This window comes from Dryas octopetala, chromosome 6 (assembly GCF_963921425.1).
Source record: "Dryas octopetala chromosome 6, drDryOcto1.1, whole genome shotgun sequence".
Taxonomy (NCBI): Eukaryota; Viridiplantae; Streptophyta; class Magnoliopsida; order Rosales; family Rosaceae; genus Dryas; species Dryas octopetala.
The window spans coordinates 20482156-20505268 of record NC_141371.1 but is presented as its reverse complement, the minus strand read 5'-3'; the positions used below and the strand labels follow the sequence as shown (position 1 = coordinate 20505268).

Genomic DNA, 23113 nt, shown 5'->3' with positions numbered 1-23113 from the left:
AACATGGGATTCCAGACCGAGCCGGTCCAGTAGATAGAGGTCCCTTCGAGCCCTAACTGGTCAGCGCCAGAACTCGAAAGGAGATTATCTCTGCGCCGAGCCGAGCCGAGCTGGGATGACCATGGAAAGATGAACACTCAATCCCCTGGAAGGTCATCGGTTCAGCTCGGACCGGGCATGGAGGACTCGGCATGGGGACCCGAGCTGAGCTGGCGGAGGAAGTGCTGAGCAGTGATGATGTGGAGGTCAAAGTCTGACCACTGAAAGTCAACTCCAGGGTTGGTTTTGACCAGCCACGTGTCGAGCCATGATTGGCTGTTTGGATCGGTGTGGGTTTTCCCACAAACAGGAGTCCCCCAGCTTCCGATCCGAGCGGACAGTGATGGATTGGAAGTTGAAGTGTGCCTTTCCCTGGGGAATGATACGTTGTTAGATCCGAACCGAAATGATATCGGGTTCCGATCCGAGCAGGCCAGTCTTCCCGAAGACCGAGCAAACGATGACTTGTATTTGGCCAAAATATCTTCGAGAGCAGGTGAAGAGACGTTTGGTTTCTGCATGGGGGAACGTAAGGGTCACATCATTTATGGGTATTTTGAACGTTTTGACAGGTGTCAAGATCTGGGATTTGAAGCGCCAAAAATGAAGGGTTGGGATCTGATTTGCATGGGGTATAAATGGCTATTTTCTCTCTCTTCTCCCTCACATTCTCAGTTTTTTCAAGCTTTCTCTCTGCAAAATCTCTCTCTCTCCCGCGAATCTCATTCTCTCTCCGCCAGTTGAGTGGTAGTCCGATCTCAGATCCGACCAAGTACGGTGATAGGCGAGGCGGTTCCGAGGGTATTGGGGGCGGAGACCTTGGGCGGAGGAAAACCAGTAAGTGATTCTCCTCACTTTTGAGTTTTTGCATTTTCGGGTTTTTGGGTGTGTGTTCTTGGCGTTCTTGAGAAAAGGTGCTTTTTGATCCAAAAAGGTAAGAGAGAGAGTGAGAAAGAGTGTTTGTCATGTCAACAACTGACTCGAGTGGTAGGCTCGGCTCGGGAGAGGCATTTGATGGGGAAAGTGACGCCGAGCTGAGCCGAAGCCCACCGGCGGGCGAGGCAAGTTGGGACGGTTTGTCCGAAGAATTAGACGAGGTCGGCTCGGCGCTGGATCGCAACCCAGGCGAGGAGCGCCGAGCTCGAGGGGACCAGGAAAACCCCGAAGTGTTGAGTTCCGACCGGGAACAAGGGGTGGCCGAAGGTGATGGCGAGGAACCTCTTGACGTCGAGCCGATCGCGACCATCCCGAGTAGACTCACCTCGGGCCCAAATGAAAGGGACAGGGGTCACGATGCGTCGACCTCGGCTCAGCAGGTGACGGGGAGTCCGATCGACCCGGACTTCTACGAGGAATTGGCGTGGAAGGCCGATCAGATCCCCAATGAGATGACCGAGTATCATCTCGGGGACTTAAGGGATAGGTACTCAGTTCCCGAATCCGTGCTGACGAGGTTGCCGATTGGGGGAGAGAAGCCGAGCCGACCTCCAAAAGGATGGGTGACAATGTACCCCGAGATGTTCGAGAACGGGGTTCGGCTTCCCCTGCACCCCTTCCTGCAGGACTGGCTTGCGACGATCGGCGCGGCGCCACACCAACTGAACCCAAACGTATACAGGATAATTTTGTCTATGCACATCTTGTGACACAAAGTGCACAAGTGTGTGCCAGACAAGGATCTCCTGTTCTGCAACTACGCGCTGAGGTCGAAGCAGAGCGAGCTCGGATTCTACAACCTCCAGGCGTATTCGGGGCCACTCTTCGGTGGGAATCCCTCCTCCCAGAAGACATGGAAGAAAAGATACTTCTTTGTCTCTGGGGATTGGGAGTTCGCCGATCCGAACAACTCCACCTCGGCTCGGGTCCCCAGAGCCTTTAGGATTCCAGGTGGGCATTGGACGTCTGGGGCCGATCCGAAGATAATTGTGTGTTTTGTGATAATTGTTTTCCTTTGTCTAACTCCTTTTGGTTTCGTCTTTGCAGTCAGTTGGGGCAAGTACAAACTGAGGGGCGAGCTCAAGGACCAGATCGCCGCGATCAGGGACTCACCAGCAGAGTACCTGTCCACAAAGTTCCTGCTCGGGGAGACCCAGATCAGGTCGAGGGGGATTTCCTGGTTTGTACCCAGGTGGAATCCGAGGGCGGAAAGAGGGATGAGTTCGGCAGATATGGAGGCTTGCCTAAGGAAGAAGACGGCGCGGAGCGTCCAGAGGAGGGCCGCGGGGCGGGCCCCTGCCGAGCCGGTCCAGGTTCCTGTCGCAGCGACAACTCAGCCCGGACCTTCTGTGCCGAGGTCGGCTCGGCAAGGAGAAAAGAGGAAGGCTCCCCAGACCGAGGTCCGGGTGGAGAAAAGAGCTCGGGCCGAGCCCAGTGGTCCCGGTGCCGAAGCGTCTGGCTCGGCACCCTTGAAGACGGTGGAAGTAGACCCTTCCATCGAGCCGTTCGTCACGGGCCTCAAGCGCGTGATGACGCCAAAGGTGCTGGAGGGGCTCTGGGCCGGTCAGGAGGAGCCGAGCTTCAGCCAAAAAGCTTTGAGCACATCCCGCCAAGCCATGTTGGTAAGTCTTTTTCACTTCGGATTATGTTTATCCACTCGGTTCGGATTAATAATTTTTTGTTATTTTTGCAGCTCGCCTTGAAGCAGTTTGAAGCTGCCCATGCCGCTGTCGAGGCCGAGGCAAAGATGGGGAGGCTTCGGGAGCGGAACCGGGAGCTCAGGGAGAGGCTGGCCGAGGCCGAGCAGGCGGTCAAGGCCGAGCGCGAGCAGTCGACGGATCTGCGGTCAAAGCTGGCCGAGAAAAAGGTGGAGGTCGCTCTGCTCGAGAAGGAGCTTCTGACCTCAGAGCAGAAAATTGCCGACCTGGGGCAATTTGCCGACCAGCTCCAACAGGATGTCGAGGAGGCCGAGCGAAGGGCGGTTGAGTCTCGGCGCCGGGCCGGGCTTCCGAGCGTCCAGGCGCTGGCTGATGCCCACTTCGAGGGGTATAAGGAGTTGCTGGAGGAGATCCGGTCCAAGAGGCCGGATTGGGATGTGTCCTTCCTCGGCGAGGGGGACACCCAGGAGAGTCAGCAAGAAGACCTTCCTCCCCCCGATCACCAAGCTACCGCCGAGGTGGTCGTGTCAGTGGCCGAGCCGACGCCGGAGGATCCTCCGCTGCCTGAATGCGAGCCGACCCCGATTCCTCCGATCCCCGAGTCCGATCCTAACGCTGAGATGCAGATCGGCGGGGTCGAGGTGGTGCAGCTCGGCGAGGAGACGCCTGAAGAGTCCATCGAGCCGATCCCGGAGAGGCCTGCCGAGCGATCCGCCTGAATCCAACTTGTATTTTTGTTTTTGTTTATTCCCGAGCCGATGTGTGGCTCGGGTTTGATGTATGTTTGAACAATTTTATTTATGTTTTTGAACCACTTGTTAATTTATTCAGTATTTTCTTTCTTAAACAAGTTGTTGTCAGTTCGGCTTGGACATGGAACTTAGAGACAAAAACAAGTAAAGATAGGTAAGAAAGATAATGAAAAAAAAACAAAACATTCATGCTAAAAACAAAGGCATATTGAGATCGGCTCGGCATACCGATCGCAATGAAATGAAATGAATAACTTGTCTTCGGATAAGCTTGATAAGCATGACGAAGATAAGCAGGAATTTAAAAACCCATTGATCCCAGATGGGCTCGGCATACCCATTGAGATGTTTAGGAATTTTGTTTTTGAGAAAAATATTCAAGCCTACTTTCAGATCGGCTCGGCATGCACGATGAAAGTTTTGGTTGGAGTGTATATTTTTCTTTTAGAAATATCCTGTTGAACGTTAGGACTGTAGAAAGTCGCTTCGGCTCGGACAGGGATTTTTATAGACCTGATAAGTCTGTACTATGTCGAGCATCGGGCCGAAAGTGGCGCGCCAGCTCGGCACGGGAGTTTATAGACCTGATGAGTCTGTAATATGCCGAGCATCGGGCCGAAAGTGGCGCGCCAGCTCGACACATGAGTTTATAGACCTGATGAGTGTGTAATATGCCGAGCGTCGGGCCGAAAGTGGCGCGCCAGCTCGACACATGAGTTTATAGACCTGATGAGTCTGTAATGTACCGAGCATCGGGCCGAAAATGGCACTTCGGCTCGGCACATGGGTTTATTATTATTTTTTTTCGAAGGAAACACTTAGATCTTTCCTCTTTGTTGAAAGTGTGTAGGAGTAGAGTCCCCAGTGTTTGCTTCGAAAAATAAGAAGAAGATGAGTCAAAATGTGTTCATCCTTTCATTGATTGGAACGAATGTTAGGTCGAACAGTCCCCGATCCTAACTACATTTTTACTGGTAATAAGTTTTCAAGTGTTCAGCGTTCCAGCTATGCTTGAGAGGCTTCCCAGCCAGAGTGGCCAAGTTATAAGTGCCAGGCTTGACTATGCCTGTAATTCTGTATGGCCCGGTCCAGTTCGGATCGAATGAGCTCTCCTTGACGGCAAGGGGATTCTTCTTCATGACGAGACTGCCCAATCCGAAGCTCCTGGGTCTGACCCTTTGGTTGTAGTATTTGGCTACCCTCTGTTGGTAAGCGGCTCGGCAGAGATTGGCGTCGGTTCGCCTCTCCTCGATCATGTCTAGGCCAAGCCGAAGCCCGGTGTCATTGGTCTCGGGATTGTACGTGCCGGTCCGGAATGAAGGAGTCCCCATTTCGACCGGGACGACAACGTCAGTTCCGAATGCCAACGCATAAGGTGTTTCCTTCGTGGAGTTGTGATAGGAAGTTCGGTAGGACCATAGCACCTATGGCAAGAGTTCAGGCCAATTCCCTTTAGCATTGTCGAGCTTAGTCTTTAGGGTCTTCTTGATGATCTTGTTGATGGCCTCGACTTGTCCGTTCGACTGCGGATGGTAAGGAGCGGTGAAGCGCAAGTTGATGTTCAGACGTGAACAAAAACTCCTGAATTTCTTGCAGTCGAACTGTTTGCCATTGTCCGCAATGATGGTGTGCGGCATGCCGAACCGGCATATGATGTTCTTTCAGACGAAGGTCTCCATCCGTTCGGCTTTAGTAGTGGCTAGGGGCTCGGTTTCGGCCCACTTGGTGAAGTAGTCGACTGCTACTACGGCCATGGTGACTTGCCCTTTCGCCTTCGGCATAGGGTCGATCAGATCGAGTCCCCACTGCGCGAACGGCCAGGGACTGGATATGGAGGTCAGCAACTAAGGAGGTTGATGGGGGACTGCGGTGGGGGACTGCGGCAAGTTGTTGGCATTTGACACAAGCGCGAGAGAGATGATCTGCGTCTTTGTTCAGCGTCGGCCAGAAGTAGCCCTGCCGGGTCGTCTTGTAGGCGAGGGCTCTTCCTCCAGAGTGGTTTCCGCATATCCCCTCGTGAATTTCTTTCAGCACATCCTGACCTTCTTGGGGAGTGACACACCGCAAGTAGGGTAGGAAGAAACTCCTTTTGTAGAGCTGACCGTCGATCATGCTGAACCGAGCCGACCTCGTCTTGATGAGACGTGCCTTGTCCCTCTCTGGGGGGAGGATCCCGGAGACCAAGTAGCTGATGATCGGCGTCATCCAGTTCGGCTCGGCCTCGGTTTGCATGACGGCGGCTTCGTTTTCGGCGGTGCTAGGTCTGTCCAGGATTTCAACTGGAACGTGCCTAGCGGATCCGGTGTCTGTGGCCGAAGCCAGGCGTGCCAAGGCATCGGCTCTGCAGTTCTCTGCCCTCGGGATTTAGGATATTTTGTACTCGTGGAAGTTCCCGAGCATCAAGCGAGTCTTCTCGAGGTAGGCAGTCATGCTAGGCTCTCGAGTCTCGTACTCTCCCAATATCTGGTTGACAATGAGTTGGGAGTCGCTGAAAATGTTCAGTTTGGTCGCGCCGAGCTCTTTTGCCAATCTGAGTCCGGCGATGAGTGCCTCATACTCTGCTTCATTATTAGATGCTTGAAATCTGAAGCGAAGAGCATACTCCATCACAACTTGTTCTGGGGAGATCAAAACAAGCCCAGCCCCACTTCCCATTGCGTTGGAAGATCCGTCCACGTAGAGGGTCCAGGTGAGAAGATCAGCCTGGCTGCGATCGCCGTTGATGTTCGGATCAGATGCGGTTGGTGTAGCGTCGGCGCGCGGTGGGTCTTCTGTCAAGGCGGTTGACTCACAGATGAAGTCCGACATGGCCTGACCTTTGATGGCCGTCTTGGGACGGTAGATGATGTCGAACTCGCCAAGCTCGATTGACCACTTGATGAGCCGACCCGAAGTTTCGGGTTTTGCCAGGATTTGTTTGAGCGGCTGATCGGTCAAGACGACGATTGAGTGAGCCTAGAAGTAGGGTCTTAATTTCCGAGCCGAGCTGACCAGAGCGAGAGCCATCTTCTCGAATTTTGGATACCTGGTCTCGGCATCGGCGAGGGCTCGGCTCGTATAGAAGACCGGGTGTTGTACACCGCCGATCTCTCTCACCAGAACTGAGCTGAGAGCCGAGTCAGAAACAGAGAGGTAGAGAAAAAGTTCTTCACCTTCTTCTGGTTTGGATAAGATGGGAGGTTCCCCCATGTGCCTTTTCAGATCTTGAAAGGCCTGCTCGCATTGGGGGGTCCATTCTATGCCCTTCCCTGCTCCCCTTAAAGCTTTGAAGAAAGGGAGGCACCGGTCAGTGGACTTCGAGATGAACCGGTTCAGGACGGCGACTCTTCCAGTCAGACTCTGGATTTACTTGCGTGTCCTTGGGGACTTCATGTTGATCAAGGCCTGGATCTTCTCCGGATTGGCCTCGATCCTCCGTTGGCTGACCAGATAGCCAAGGAACTTGCCTACCGAACTCCAAAGACACACTTGGCAGGGTTCAGCCGCATCTGATATTCTTTTAGGACTCCGAACATGTCTGAGAGGTCCTTGACGTGATCGTCCGCCCTTATGCTCTTAACCAGCATGTCATCCACGTAAACCTCTACGGATTTGCCTATGGAAGATCTGAACATGTGGTTGACCAGCCTTTGGTAGGTGGCTCCGGCGTTCTTGAGACCGAAGGGCATGACCTTGTAGCAGTACATGCCGCGATCCGTTATGAAAGATGTGCCTTCCTGGTCGGATTTGTGCATGAGGATCTGATTATACCCAGAGTAGGCGTCCATGAAGCTGAGGAGCTGATGTCCTGCTGTTGCATCGACGAGCTGATCTATTATGGGCAAGGGAAAGCTGTCCTTGGGACAAGCCTTGTTCAGATCGGTGAAGTCTACGCACATCCTCCACTTCCCGTTGTTCTTTTTTACCATGACCACGTTGGCAAGCCAGTCGGGATAGTTGACCTCCCAGATGAACCCGTTATTTTGCAACTTGGTTACCTCTTCAACCATGGCGGCGTATCGGACCGGATCGTATGACCTCCTCTTCTGACGGACCGGTTTGCATCCCGGGTCGGTGTTCAGCCTGTGGGTGATCACGTCAGACGATATGCCTGGCATGTCATCGTAAGACCAGGCGAACACTTCCGCATTGGCACGGAGGAAGTCAACTATGGCAGAACGCTGTTCGGGACTGATCTGAGTCCCCACTAGGACGAGCCGATCCGGGGTACCGTCCGAGATCGGCACTTCCTCCCAAGCCTCGGCGGGAAGGGGCCGAGAGTCTGGGTTCGGCTCGGAAGTGAAGTCGAATGTTTCCGCCCTCAGCCACCTGCCCAAATCGGCGATGGAGTCAAGTTCCTGTGAGTTCGGCAGCTGACCCTTTTGCTTGATCGAAGCGGCGTAGCAAGACCGAGCCGAGCACTGGTCTCCCTGAATGACAATGCACTCGTCGCCCACCGGACACTTGATAAGGAGGTTGGCGTAGTGGACGATACAGTCGAGGTCGACCAGAGCTGGTCTGCCCAGGATGATGTTGTAAGCCGATGGCCGCTTGACGACGATGAAGTACGTCATGCAAGTCTTCTTGATCGGTCCCTTCCCGAGCGAAAGGGGAAGGTAGATGTGTCCGAGGGGCTGAACCACTTCTCCCCCGAACCCGACCAAGGCGGGAGTGTCGGTCTCCAGCTTATCCTCGCCGATGCCCATCTGCGCGAACGCAAAGTGGTAGAGGATGTTGACTGAGCTCCCTCCATTGACGAAGGAGCGTGCAATGGTAGTCCCGGCCACCTAAGCCACTATGACGACCGGATCATAGTGGGGGAAGATGATCTCATTTGCCTCGTTAGGCTCAAAGGTGACCGGTGCCCAGTCTTTCCGTTGTCTTTTGGAAGTGCTGGGTTGACCCGCTTGGATTGACAGGGACTCATGAGCTTGAGCCGCCTGTCTGACATACTCCTTCTGGGATCGGTTCGAGCTTCCCACGAAGGTTGGCCCCCCGCCGATCGATCCGATGACAGCATCCTGGACGTCGATGGTGTTGGTGGGCTTCTTCTGCACGGACTTGGGTACTCTAGGCCCGCCGGCCAAGAATTGGTTGATCTTACCCGCCCGGGCAAGAGTCTCAATCTCATCGCGGAGGGCGTAGCAATAACCCGTGACGTGGCCGTGATTGGAGTGGTATTTGCAGAAGACACCCTCCCTGATTTTGTCTGGGGGTGGTCCCTTGATCTCCCTTGCAGCTGGGAGTTGGTCCTTGACTTTGGAGAAGATTGTCTCCAGACCGGCGTTGAGGGGGGTATACTCCGTATACTGAACAAACTTGGGCCCCTTGCCCAGAAGTTGGCGCGGTTCTTCGGTCCTGGTCTTCTTGGATTGGACCTGGGGTTTGGGACTTGCAACCTCTCCCTCCTTCCTTTTGGCTGAGGTCGGCCTGGGATTCAGGGCCTCCACCTGAGCATCCCACTCCTCAGCCCGCGCCCACTTAGTGGCTTCAGCAGAAAGCTCATCATAAGTAGAGGGAGGGTTCCTCATCAGGTGGGAGCGGAGTCCCCCGGCGAGCAGACCTTGCATAAGGGCGTTCTTAGCCGATCTGTCGTCGCAATCGTCGCACTTCGTATACTCGATGTTGAAGCGGATCAGATAGGCCTTGAGGCTCTCCCCTTCCTGTTGTTTAATAAGCGACATATCGTTCAAGTTGTATAGTCGTTCGGATACAACCCGATACCTCGCTAGGAAGGCCCTCCGGAGGTCGAAGAATGAGTCGATGGAGTTGGGCTGGAGGGTCCGGAACCAACCCCGAGCCGATCCTTTCAAGGTTGAAGGGAAGATTCGGCACTTAGTAGCTTCAGACGCCTGGCGGGCTTCCATGGCATATCTGAAGCTGTCAAGATGGTCGTAGGGATCCTTAGTCCCGTCGTACTGATCCATCTTGGGAGGCTTGGTGTCGCGGGAGACCTCAGCGTCCATGATCCTGCTGGTATACGGGAGGGGGAGTTCCTCTCCGTGGTCGGTCCTGCCGAGATATCCCCTAGAGACCTCGACCTGGCCGAGCCGATCGTGGACGCTCCGGATTTGGTTTTGTACCAAAGTCCGGACCAAATTTTCCACGTCGGGAGTGGTCGGCTCGGCCTGATTCTCCCCCGAGCGCTCGGTTCGATCACCGAGTCTCTCGCTCACCGGCTGGCGGGTGATCCTCTCGTCTACTGATCGTCGATCGGACATGACCATGGTAGATCCCAGCCGGTCACTCACAGATCGCCTCCCCGAATGAGCTCCTGATGGGGGAGGATCTTGACTGGTGGCGGGACCAAGTCTGCTTCTGACTGGCACCCTGGGTTCAGCCGAACCAGTTGGGTTGACATCCCCCAACCTGGATCGGATGGGAGGTCGTTGATCCGTAGTCGGCTCGGCACGGTTTCCCTCCAGGCCCTCGGGAGAAGATTTCCTGAAGGTCGCCTGCTTCTGCTGGAGGAGGCGGTGGGCTTTCAAGAATTCGGCCTGTTCGGCCGGGGGCATGTCCTCGAAACCCGAAAACGTGTGATCCGCGCTCTCCCGAGCCGACCGGTCGTTCAAGTCGGCTGGAGTGCTCTGCCGAGAAGGAGACGGTGAAAAGACCTCCTGCTCGGCTCGGGTCTGACGGGATCGGAAGCCTGATCCCCCACTGTTCTCGAGCTGAGCGCGATGGCGTGCAAGTTCCCCGGCCAGCTCGGCCTGTTTTGCAAGCAGCTCATTATTCTGCTTGAGAAGTGCGTTCTCAGCGGCCAGATGTCGCTGGCTCTCCTTAAGAAGTTTGTGAGCAGCCCTGATTTTTGAGGGACCTTTGGACTTTGATGTCCTGGGGAGTTGTGCTCCCCTCGTCTTCTCAGGTGTCTCAGGCTGATGTTGTTCATCATTCTGAGACGCTCCCGAAGAAGAACTGCTGTCCCGAAAGATGGTGGCCATGATGACTTGTTTGGAGGAAGAGCTTAGCACTTGCAGTGATGAACACAAAGGCTGAAGTCGATCTTCCCACAGACGGCGCCAATCTGTTGATGCAAATTCTCGTAAGGTAGATGCAACAACTTAGAGATAGTGACCTGGCTGATCAGAAGCCTTGCCGGATGATGACGTGGATGTTGATTGGGATCTTCCTGCAAGAGAAACAAGATCAAAGGAGATGGACCGGTGTGGTACCAGCCAAACACGCTCCGATGATGAAGTCAGTGATGGTGTTTGATGATAGGTGAGGAAGAACAAAAGATGAATTTGGGAGAATAGGAAGAACAAGGCAAATGTTCTGGGTTTATTCTCAGCAAGTTGGGTATGTTCTTGGGTGAGTGTAAATTTTGGTAAGTGTTTGTCTGGTGAGGAGTTGATAGCTAGATTTTTTGGATTGATCCCCCCATTTGTGCATATATGGTGCCTTATATAGGCAAAGGAAGATTTGATGAGTAAGTTACCTGCATGTGAATGAATGGTTGCCAGAGACCCACGCGCCTGGTCAGAACTAGTTGCATGCACAGCTGCTCACCTCCTCAGTACTTAATGCTGCATTGAATGCTCCATTAAATGCAAGGTTGGAAGGTTCAGGCAAACTGCCCCAATAGTCATGGATGCAGGCTGGATATTCCATCTGTCAGAGGATTTGTGTCAGGTGCATTTAAGCGTGGCGGTTCATCCCAACATGATCTTCCTGGGAATGGCGGCGGAGAGCCGAGCCGACCCGAACACATGTTCTTATGCGTATACAAGAAGCCCATGCGTGGTCGGATCGGACATGGGATTCCAGACCGAGCCGGTCCAGTAGATAGAGGTCCCTCCGAGCCCTAACTGGTCGGCGCCAGAACTCGAAAGGAGATTATCTCTGCGCCGAGCCGAGCCGAGCTGGGATGACCATGGAAAGATGAACACTCAATCCCCTGGAAGGTCATCGGTTCGGCTCGGACCGGGCATGGAGGACTCGGCATGGGGACCCGAGCTGAGCTGGCGGAGGAAGTGCTGAGCAGTGATGATGTGGAGGTCAAAGTCTGACCACTGAAAGTCAACTTCAGGGTTGGTTTTGACCAGCCACGTGTCGAGCCATGATTGGCTGTTTGGATCGATGTGGGTTTTCCCACAAAAACTTCTTTTTTCTAATTACGTACACTTTGAAATTTTTAATAGAAAACGAAATTAATCATTAATGGATGGTAACCATGCATGAACCATATACATATATTTGATATGTAAGACTTGGGTTGCGGTCCACAAGGGATTCCACCTGTTAGTGCTTGGAAGCAAGGCTTAGATGGATTAACCAATAATTAGGACCATTTGGGACATCTTATGTGGTTAGTGGGCTGATAAGTCGAACCACCAAACTCCCTTTACCATAATATAAAATAAATGGTGACTGGTGTGGGCATCGGAGGCAGTCGGACCACCAAATGACAAAAGCGACCTAATCTCTTACACACACACATACAAGGAATATATATCTACTTATTTGAAAAAAATGAGCAATTTATCACAACAAGTGATGAGATTCAAGTCATTTAAACTCTTATAAATTAATGTTGTAATTTTTTAATATAAAATAATATTTTATATTTTCACAGGTTCTTATATATGTGGAGTCATTTATAACTCCAAAATTTAGATTTTATTCAACCACCTTATTAACTTGATCATTGGACACCGATGCCCTTTTGGCCCCAATAATGTGGCTATTTTATGCCTCAAAATCACTAGGGACATGAACCAGAGAGGATTATAATTAATTTTTGAACGTGGATATCAACATTCTCGCACTACCTACTTTTCAATCACTACATACAAGGCAAATAATTGGGTACCTGATTGATGAGGATAAGAACGCACCTACCCTGCTTACAGCTCAACTTGCAAACAATCCAATATTATTGGGATGCTAATTGCTAATGCTATCTGGCAATCATGCAAGGTCTTCAAGCGTCAACGTACGTACGCGCGTCGACGAATTATACTCCTTGTTTGTTGGCGATAGGGGTGGGCACGAGATGGGGGGACGAGACTTACCTCATCTCGTTTCCATCTCATGATTTGAGTTCGAGATCGGAACGAGACAGGATGAGGGTTTTGAAATTATAGTACCATCTCGTCTCGTACCAAACCCGTCCTCCTCATCTCGTTCCCATCTCATGATTTGAGTTCGGGATCGATACGAGACGGGATGAGGGTTTTGGGATTATGGTTCCATCTCGTCCCTTACTAAATTAGTTTGGTACCATCCCGATCCCAAATTAAAAAATAATAAAAATTTAATTATTGATTTTTTATTCAAGATTCATCCTCAAATAATAACCTGTAAATATAACAAATGACCTTGTAAACTTAGTTCATAAAACTTACAAAACAAATACAAACTTACAAAGCAAACCAAGTAAAGTTTAAGATAATAAACAAAATATTACATGCTTCAACACTTTCATAAAATTTAAGTTCTTCAAGACAAAGTTCATCTTCTAAATCCAAGTTAAAAAATGAATTGGGCTTAGTAATATTTGGGCATATTAAATTAAATAAATAAATTTTTAATTAAATTTTAATTAATCGATATAGGATGGGACCATCTCGGTATTGAACCTTCAGAACCGATCCCATCCCGTTTGAGATCGGTACAGTACGGGATAAAAAAAAAAAAAAACGGGATGAGACCAAACCATACAGAATGACACAGAATGGTATAGTTTCGGTATTTTCGGTCTTAATGCCCACCCATAATTGGCAAAGTGCAAACAATAATAAGCACCAACTACACCAACTATTATATGCATATACGCTTCATCTGAAAAACCAAGTCCTCTACGAAACCAAGATATATATACATACTTTAAACATGGTAGATTCTTTTTTTTGACCAAACCTTATTCTTTTTTTTCTCTCTACCAAGTGCAATTGCAAATACATTCACATTTCTATCAGAATGACACCTACATGCATTGACATTTGATCTTTGATTACATGAATTATAGACCAATATTTTTAGATTGATCTGCTGAAGTGGAAAACCAAAAAAGATTGACCATAATTCATAAAGCATCAACATCTGAAAAGACCAGTAAAAGATTCGAAAAATCATAATATGGGTGTATATGACAGTCCAAACAGGTGGGACCCATCGTCTCAGCGCGTTTGAGAACTGCTCAAGTATTCCATTTACTTTTCAGATGAGGGGCATTTCCGTCCATTTAAACTGAGGTCTCTCATTCACGAATCATGCCGTCATGCATCACCCCTTTTAAACGTCACCACGCATTCGGCGAAAAAGCGTCGAGTCTGAACGGTGAAAATGCCACTTCAAAGTTTGTTCAAGTTACCCAAATTATCCTCTCTAAAAGCTCATAATGTAAGGTATATTTATAATTTAAGAAATTATTATATATAATCAATATATTAGATATAATTAATTTAATTATTTTAATATGAGAGTGTTATTAATATTATATTTTATAAATATAAATACATCGTCTAATAAATTTTTATATATTAAATTAATTATACTACATAATTATATATTTATTATACCCAATAATTTATCGCTTCCCTCTATCAAAAATCAACTAGTCTAGTGACTCATTCTTGTTCATGGAAGGCAGGGCGAAGAAGGGCGTTTATGTAATTTCAAAGCAACAGCCCTTCCAATAGGTCCAAGCGTCACGCGTCAACCTAAAATTCGTCACGTGTCCGTCAACCCCTCCAGCCCTCGTTACTCGTTAGCGCGTGTACTCAAACAGTGAAACTCCTATAAACTGACACGTGTCCATCGTCTTACTTCTCTACAGCAGCTAGCCACCGGTAACCGGTCTCACCCAATGAAGCCCGACCTTATAAAAACCCGTTCAACCCAAACTCTCACAAATTTTTTGCTGATTGAGCGAAAAGAAAATCCAACAGAAAGTGCGAGAAAGGTCTCAAGAAACCGCGAGAAAATCAAAGTTATCTGCTTCCCCTCGTAGTTGTTTTTGTCTTGTTGTTGAGGAAGTTTGCTTTGAGCTTAAACCAACTTTTTGGGATAATTTTCTTGGGGGGTGTTTGTGTGGTATGATTGCGCGAGAAAATGGTGGCCGAAGCTAAGGTTGTGTGCCAGCAGAGCGTGCCTGTGTTGGAGGTCCAGTACTTTGCTAAAGGGACCAATGTTCATGAGGTTGAAGATGTAGTGGCCGTTAATCAATCGATTTCGCCCAAGAGTTTTGACCGAAATCGAGCTGCGGAATCGGTCTCCGCTACTTTACCGAGCTCTCATGTGGTGAGTTTTCTGATCTCGATGAAGCTTCGTTTTTCGGATGATTTGATCTTCTAGTTGGTAGTTTCCATGTGGGTTTTCTTCTTCTTAGAAAATAGTGATCTGGGTTTTGTTTGTTATAGTTTTGGACCTTGAATTCAGTGCTCTTGGTGTTGAATTTGATAAGTTTTCCGACTGTTTATAATAGGGTTTTGTCTTTTCTGAGTAGTTGAATTTTGTTGGGAGTTTTATATTAAATATAAGAATTTAGATTGAAATAGCTTTTCGTAAAATACAATAACAATTACTCTTATAGTTATTACAAGATAATGGTAATTGTTGTTTCTTGTTAGGTAATTAATCTAGTACTTCGGTTGATGTGATCAAATTTCCCCCCCTGGGATTGTACCATGTTACCATGATACATCAAAACATTTGTTGGGTTTGATGTAAATTCAATTTTATGTTGGTGTTTTACTCATGCATGATGTTGAACAGTTGAAGCTTACAGTTTGTGGATTTTTAATTCCTTTCAGAGCATCTGTTGCATCAAGTTATCTGTTTAATCTTTTTTGTCTGAAAAGTGGACAAAACTGTAATCATGATTATGGTGATTTTGTGTGAGTTTTGGGTAGTTGCAAGTCTGGACGTTTGGTTTATGTGATGATCTTTTCACTGCTGAATTATAATTCTGAACATTACCCATTGTTGTAAAACGTAACCATTATGAATTGCATAGTAGATCGAAAAATTTCACCTGTATCCATAGAGGCTTGCAAAACCTTAGGAGTGCAATGCACGTCATACATTCTCTTCATGTCATATGCATTGAATTTCTAAAAGTTGCTGCTCATTAGAAACAATTTGTCAGAGCAGAATCTTAGTAATTTATAAGAGTCAATTGAAATTCTTGGCATTTAATTCCTTTTTTTGTTTTTTTTTTTTTACTTTTTAGGATGTTAAACCTGCAGATAAAATTCCCGATTTGGCTCCTGAATCAACTGACCTGCAATTCTTCCCCAGGCTCCGTTCTGGTAGCTTTGCTGACATTGGACCCCGTAGATACATGGAAGATGAACATATACTAATAGACGATCTATCCTCACACTTGGGAGCGCTCTTTAATTTTCCCAAGCCAAGTGCTTTTTATGGGGTAATAATATAACTTTGGACTTGTAATTGCAATGACTTTGAATTGGTAGGTGGTGGTTTGTTAGTTTTGAAGCTTATTGAGGTTGAAAATGTCGTACAGGTATTTGATGGACATGGAGGACCTGAAGCAGCAGCTTATGTGAAAAGGAATGTGATCAGACTCCTTTTTGAAGATGTCAATTTTCCCCAAACGTCAGAAGTTGATAAGATTTTCTCAGAGGAGCTTGAGAACTCCCTCCGTAAGGCATTTCATCTGGTTGACCTTGCTTTGGCGGATGACTGCAGTGTAAGCAGTTCTTCTGGGACAACAGCATTAACTGCTATGATATTTGGAAGGTATATCTATGCCTTAGAACTCTTTTCCCTCCCTTCCCATCATGCTAGAAAGAAACCTGTTTCCTTGACCTACTCTACCGAGTTAATTTTTTATTGAAGCCAGTATGTCATGTATGATTGGTCATTGGTCAACCTTTCATATTGATTTAAGTTACATGGAGCAAGAGACATTTATTTCAGCAGTTACTGACCTGCGTAGTGTTGGTGTTTATATATTTTTGTCCATTCCATACTTTGTATTCTCTTACATGGCGATTGACCTTGTTTTCTTTCTTTCCAGGCTTCTATTGGTAGCCAATGCTGGTGATTGCCGAGCAGTTCTCTGCCAGAAAGGAGAGGCAATCGATATGTCTCAAGACCACAGGCCAATATATCCCTCGGAAAGGAGGCGGGTTGAAGAATTGGGTGGATATGTTGATGATGGGTATCTGAATGGTGTCTTATCAGTTACTCGAGCATTAGGCGACTGGGACATGAAGTTTCCCCGTGGTTCTTCTTCACCCCTTATTGCCGAGCCAGAGTTCCAGCAGGTGGTTTTAACAGAGGATGATGAGTTTCTCATTATAGGGTGTGATGGCATTTGGGACGTAATGTCAAGTCAGCATGCAGTTAGCCTTGTTCGCCGTGGACTGCGGCGGCATGATGACCCGGAGCAGTGTGCCAAGGACCTTGTCATGGAGGCTCTTCGTCTCAACACTTTTGATAATCTCACTGTGATTATTGTATGCTTCTCTCCTCTTGATCACCGGGAACCATCATCGCCACGTGAACGGAGATTTAGGTGCTGCAGCCTCTCTGCCGAGGCTCTCTGTAGCTTGAGGAGCTTGCTGGACAGCAGTGCCAGCGGTTGATTGTATATACAATTTTTCAAATAAATTTCTTCCTCATAAAAGGCCATACATTCGTTCTGGCTGCTACGGTCATGAGATAAAAAAGCAGCAGCAGTTTTGTAGGTGTTTGGGCTTCTCATCTATACCTCGGAGAGCTCAGGATTGATGTACATACATAAGAAAGGGGAGGAAGGTGGTTGTGTTGTATAAGATGTATGTTGATACATTCTTTTAGTCAAACAGTCCAGAGTGACTGTCCATCTGATGTAGTCCATTTGTAATCTACTCGTGTGTTTTTGTATATGATCCCAATCTTCATTTCTACTTGGCTCTTCTTTTTCTCCTTACACGTCTTTTCTTTTTAGCACTTGGCTCTCAACGAAGCTAACCCCTTGGCCCTTAAATATGTTTATTATGTAGAAAGCTATTAAGTGAATTTCAATACTCCTGAGTAGTTTGATTAAACATAGCAAGTAATGACTCTTCCAACATTAATGTTATGTGTCTGAGGGTGAGTTTTAAGAGACTTTTCTGAAATTCTTAACAAATTATAGACAGTAGGAGGAAGACACCTTTCTGAGTACGGAAAAGCTATTTGATGTAGCACCAAAATGGAAATGCTGTAGCAATGATATGGAGAAAGCAAGAAAAGAGGAATAAAGGAAGATAGAGAAATAAATTACGATTCACTAAAAACAAAGTATGAACAAAGAGGCCAGCCATTACAACTAGATAAACAATTATGAACTAATTTGCAGATAAAATCTATAAGAAAATGCCTATGATGAAAACTAAAATAAAATACATCTCAAATCATGATATATTATCATAAACATTGTGGATGAGATTTTAGAGATACCAATTCTCTCACAAAATGTAACATTAACTTTATCCTTGCAGTCCAAAGAAAGTATGTTGATGGTACGGTATGATAATACATTTTCTTTTTGAGTTGAGTATGATAAATGCTAATACATTGATAAACAATTGAAGCAAAGAAAAATTGATATAGACCCCAAAGAAAAGATATGATCATTTCTTCGTTCACATTCTTTGGAAGTGACATACAGAGGAATCCAGCCTTGGAGGAGAAAACCAATGACCCAAATGATATTAGAAACATCTTCATTGTACTAATTTCTCCGCATCGACGAGGAAGTCCTTGGTGTTCCTACTCAGCAATGAATTGGATGGTAGAGCCAGATTTCATCAGAAAACATTTGCCACATAAAATGAAACAGTGGCATTCATTGAACATAAGATTGGTTACCCACTTAAATCTTTAGACGGTTGAGTCTGATTTGTAGCTTTTTGCAAATGTTGTAAACCTTTCCAAGCCACGTAGAAGTAAACTTTGAAGAAAAGGTTGCAGTGCCTGGATGATGCCAAATCAGAGAACAGAATGATAGATTGTTTCATCCCACTTGAAGTAAACAACATTTTGTTATGTTTCTTTAAGTAATGCAATCAAACAATATCTTTATGTTCAGGGGATTTCAGCCTGTAAACGGTCTCTTCACTGGAGAATGACATAATATCTAAACCATAGTTAGAATACTTACTGATGCCACTGGAGCCAGAATTGGAGGAACTTCATAAGAGACGGTTAGCTGAAAAGGAAAATTGATATACTGATAAGAGCAATGTGAACTACCCAACAAGGAAAATGAGAAATGAAAATCCACTTTTCCAAGTTCTCATTACTCCGAAAAGCCTAGAACAGGAAACCATGGATATGGGAATTCTTATGTGACTTCAAAATAATGATTTTACTTTATACCAATCCAATGAATGTCCCTCCAGGACGTTCAACTGATGGCCAAGGACACAGAAATTTTTTAAAATAGCCAAATTAAAAAAATTTGATCTCCCAACTGAGGCATCAATTGAATGGCCTTCCTATGCCTATAAAATGTACTAAACACTGCCAATCTGTCATTGATCAGAACAGGTGCATAAAGAGGATTCATAACACCAAAGAAATAATAATTGCAAAAATTCAAATTCAATATTGAACAAAGCAGTCTCACTTCTACTATGCATGATGAAGGACCTTTTGGATAAAACCGAACAGCACCTCTGCCATGCAAGTAAATCAGTTTATCAAGATTCTGATATCAACATAATACAATATACAAAAGTAATATTTAACATTCACTGTTCAATATAATTTCCCAATGTTGTAACCTCAATAACATGAGCACCACTTTGTCTGTGATACATTAAACAGTGAATTCCAGATAATTCAGAAGTTAGAAATCAAATACCTTAAAAGCTTTTAGGATTCTATCCAAAAGAGAAAACTATTTTAAGATTCAAGTACTTTTCTCCATAATATGGAATGTAAACTTCCACTTAAGATGAACCTAAGATGTTTTCATTGAGCTTTTGAACCTGCAAGCTTCTAGTGCACTGAGCAAGAAATTTTATTGAAGACAAATTCTATATGCACTCATTTTCAATAATTGAGTTCCTATTCCTTAGTAGTTTTCTACCCAAATAGCTAATGAGGATTATTGGTATTTTGTCATAAATTCTAGGATGACACTGTATACAAGTACCAACACTATATAAACCATAGCCTATTATACGAAATGACTTCAAATGCATTCTTTTTCAAATGCTTCATATAAAACCTTAGAAGGCACACTTATTAGATTGGGCGAAAAGGTTACTGAAACACAGTTTTTGCCAATACTTTCCTTCTTCTCACTGTTAGGAAGACCATGCAGAGATCTCCAGTGGATTCTCTGATTTGGAAAAGACTGCATGAAGGTATTTGCGCAATATCTGAAACAGAACACTATGATAGGCTAAACAGTGAGTTCCCAATACATTGAAAATAAGAAATTCAACATTGTGAACTGTTTTGAGATTCAGGTACTTATCTGCATCCTATTAAATGTAAATCTTCCACTTAACATGAACCTAAGATGTTGTCATTGAGCTGGCTAGGGATGGAACCCGTAAGCTTCTATTGCACCAATGAAGAAACTCCATTCAAGAATAAAATTCCATATGCACTTGTTTTCAATCAAGTTATACTTAACAGCTTTCTAACCAAATAACTAAAGACAATTGCTGGTGTTTTGCCATAAGCTTTAGGATAACACAGTATACACGTACCAACGCTTAAGTGCTTAAAACGCATTCTTTCAAATTCTTTATATAAAGCTTTTGAAGGCACACACTTATACTATTGAACAAAAAGGCTACTAAAGTAAACCGTTTTTGCTAATTTCTCTGTTCTCCTTACCTGTTAGGAAGACCTTCCAGAGATCTCCAATGGATTTTCTGATTTGGGATGGGCTGCATGAACGTATTTACACAACAATTATAAAGGGGAAATTGTTTAGGACACATTATTTAACTCCTGACCTTTGACCGTAGATGGAGGAAATAAGGAAGGAAAAAAAAGATTTTAAGTAAAAGGTAAGGTGTATGATTCTTACCTGCATATTTCGAGCAAGCCATGAGAATTCAATATCACGACCAAAAGCTTTATACTTAAGTGACCATCGTGATAGGTCAGGCTTGTCTTCTAGTATCTGGATTTTTTTTTTTTTAATTTGGGGAAAAAAAAAAAAAAATCTCTATCAAATACCAATCTCTTGAAAATTTGAAAAACTGGATCTATTATCAGCCAAGTTGAAATCATATCAGGTACAACATTTTACTCTTAAGGAATCAGATTATAGGAAAATCACTTTTCCCTTTCACAATTAGCATACTTAACAATATTTCGTTCTTGACTAATAAAATATAGGCTTGAACATAAAGGGTTGGGAGAAGTATTGATACAAGTAGCCACCATCTCTAGCTCAAGTGGCATTGGGGTGGGTGTGAAAGTCATAGATCCTAGGGTTCAAATCCAATTGTAAGCAAAAACAAAAAAAGGATCGATACTAGAAGTTATTTCTTGAGTAGAATAAAAAAGAAACACAAGTTTGCTTCAAATAAAGTCAGAGGTCATTAAAAGAGTGTTGGGAGAGTTGTTTAGCACCTTCACAGTTGAAATAAAGGGCATCCAACGGGGAATTGCCTCACGATCAGAGTAGCAATCATAGGCGACTGAAATTGGCACATCCATATCCATCTTTACTCTGCATTCGGTCACATTGTCCAGTAATTAGTGGTAAATCTTTGATTGGCAGCCCAAATTTAGAACACATACATGCTAGAACTCACTTTACATTATTTAAGGTTCCATTGCACTATAAAATATTCTGATAACAGACTAAGCATCAAAAGAAGCACCAACATAATAAAAAGGTCGGGCATTGTGCAGCTAAAGTATAAACTGAATGAGCAACACTTATCATGTGCATTTGATTAGAGAAGCCTAAGAAGACTGAGAATAATATTATTTGAAATTTTTAACTACATTGAAGAAGTCGATTTATAATAGTCCTCATAATTAAAATTCAGCCCAAGTCAGTATAAAATAAGGTCCTCATTCAGAGACAAAATTTCCATGTTACTTATTAACTACTTTCTGATAGCCATTACCATTCATTGATCAACAAGAAAATCAAGAAGAATGAGATAATTAAATAAAAATTTAGCAATACTATCAAAGCAAGAAGAGGTGGAATTACGTGCAGTCCTGCCATTGCATAACAGGAGAAAGGGGTCTGAATCCAGTGAGGACCGAGCTTCGCTTGGATGACCCACATGGGATCTTAAAGAAGTTGTCACCTAGAGATGGTTGGGGTCTTAGGGAAGAGCTTCTCCAAATGGGTATGTGGCTGAGACTGGGACAGTTCGGGCTTGAAATATAGGCTGCTACAGCCGTTGCAGAAGCAGAAGACATGGTCAAACAACAAAAAACACAGAAAAGAAGAATTATAAAGCAGAAAGAAAGCAGCAAAAGGTATACAAAACCGAAATGCAACTAACGAGTCAAGCAAGAGTCTCATGACCACAAAATATGACGGTCTCAGAGCCACCAGTCAGATTTGTCCACCTCTCCACAATTGGCTGTGGGCCTGATTCATGTCTTATTTCTACTAACAATCCCAAATCCAGAATTTTGCGATAGGAAAGCCCAATAAACAGTTGAAACAAACTGTAATGCTCAGTCCACTTAACCCACCACAGAGTCCTTAAAAGGCCTTAGCTAATGGTCCAATTTTAGGCCTTGGGAGTTGGGATGTCCACCCCCTGGGTGGGGAGTTGGGGGCGATAAGTATCTTGAGTTGAGAAAATGAAAATAGAAATGATTCATGGTTTACATTCAAAACATGAAAATAGCTGAGGTGTTCAAACGATTTTGTGAAAATGTTTTAATGTTTTGGAAAACCATCTTTCATTGGTAAAGGTTTAAAGGTTTTCAAACCTAGCAAGGTTTCCTGAGGGAAAGCAATGATCATATGTGATACTTATCCCTTACTTTTTTTTGTTTTGTGTTCCTTTCTCTTGCTTATGCAAATTTGCCTCTTGGTGACGATCTTGATTGAGAGGTGCGCAGCTTTGGAATCTCTTGTCTTGTGTCCTAAGGTCTCATTGCTCATGTCTTTTGTCTTGCAGTTGTTTGTCTTCCAATGGTTTTCCTTATATTATTCTCGTTTGGGATGAGTTCGAACAATGTTTTACTTACATCTTAATTAGTTAGTAAACTTATTTAGGTTATACTATACTTTGGTAATTCCCTCCTTGAGTGGTGATTTAACTATTTCACCCCCATCGGGTTGGTTAATTTTTATTTACTTATTTATTTTTATCTTATTATTTTCTTAAAAGATCCTGTTGTGTAATGAATACTCTGATCTAACTCGGTTCATTTAAATATAAAAGGTTTTACCCGCCTTGAGTTTCCTGGGGGATTAATGTCGGATTCTTAGGTGTTGATTTTTTGGGAAATTCAAGAAAGGTGCCCCTGTGGTATACCAGGGGTTTGAGGTGCGACAAGTAATGCCCAGTCTATTATCAATAACTCTTCCACTTCTCATAGTTTTGATTGCTTCAGCTTTATTAGGAACTTATGTACCCGTCACCACTTTATCCAAAGTTGAAGTCACTTGTTCCAATTGGGCTTCCAAACTAGAGATAGCTCTTGTTGTAGCACTCAACTGTTCCTCAGTCTTATTCATGTAAGACTTTGTATCATTCGACATAGTAGTTGCACTCTGAGCTAATGTAGGGTGGAAATAAAACAAAACATCTATCGAATGAATACTATTATACTCATTAAATTTGTTTATCAAATTAA

General features: G+C 45.2%; 2 protein-coding genes across 2 annotated transcripts; one reads left to right on the top strand and one right to left on the bottom strand.

Annotated features, from left to right (window-relative positions):
- The first annotated feature begins 14241 nt into the window (after positions 1–14241).
- Positions 14242–17226, top strand: LOC147283161 (Protein phosphatase 2C family protein). Its single transcript, XM_086247346.1, has 4 exons — positions 14242–14608; positions 15540–15737; positions 15837–16072; positions 16353–17226. The coding sequence occupies exons 1-4, from the start codon at positions 14420–14422 to the stop codon at positions 16921–16923; spliced, it is 1194 nt and encodes a 397-aa protein (XP_086103472.1). The 5' UTR covers positions 14242–14419; the 3' UTR covers positions 16924–17226.
- A 518-nt stretch (positions 17227–17744) lies between these two features.
- On the bottom strand, positions 17745–21808 carry LOC147283160 (uncharacterized). Its single transcript, XM_086249231.1, has 8 exons — positions 21501–21808; positions 20906–21005; positions 20355–20450; positions 20159–20211; positions 18933–18981; positions 18465–18512; positions 18177–18277; positions 17745–18073 (listed from the first exon to the last, which is right to left on the bottom strand). The coding sequence occupies exons 1-7, from the start codon at positions 21713–21715 to the stop codon at positions 18185–18187; spliced, it is 654 nt and encodes a 217-aa protein (XP_086105357.1). The 5' UTR covers positions 21716–21808; the 3' UTR covers positions 17745–18073; positions 18177–18184.
- Positions 21809–23113: the final 1305 nt, after the last annotated feature.

What these genes read in the sequence shown, in the direction of transcription:
- LOC147283161 (XM_086247346.1), top strand. Translation starts at nt 14,420, where the DNA reads ATGGTGGCCGAAGCTAAGGTTGTGTGCCAGCAGAGCGTGCCTGTGTTG. An exon ending in AGCCAAGTGCTTTTTATGGG is followed by an intron (nt 15,738 to 15,836) that starts GTAATAATATAA and finishes AATGTCGTACAG; the next exon opens with GTATTTGATGGACATGGAGG. An exon ending in ACTGCTATGATATTTGGAAG is followed by an intron (nt 16,073 to 16,352) that starts GTATATCTATGC and finishes CTTTCTTTCCAG; the next exon opens with GCTTCTATTGGTAGCCAATG.
- LOC147283160 (XM_086249231.1), bottom strand. Translation starts at nt 21,715, where the DNA reads ATGTCTTCTGCTTCTGCAACGGCTGTAGCAGCCTATATTTCAAGCCCG. An exon ending in CCTTTATTTCAACTGTGAAG is followed by an intron (nt 20,451 to 20,905) that starts GTGCTAAACAAC and finishes AAAAAAATCCAG; the next exon opens with ATACTAGAAGACAAGCCTGA. An exon ending in TTCTGGCTCCAGTGGCATCA is followed by an intron (nt 18,278 to 18,464) that starts GTAAGTATTCTA and finishes GGCATCATCCAG; the next exon opens with GCACTGCAACCTTTTCTTCA.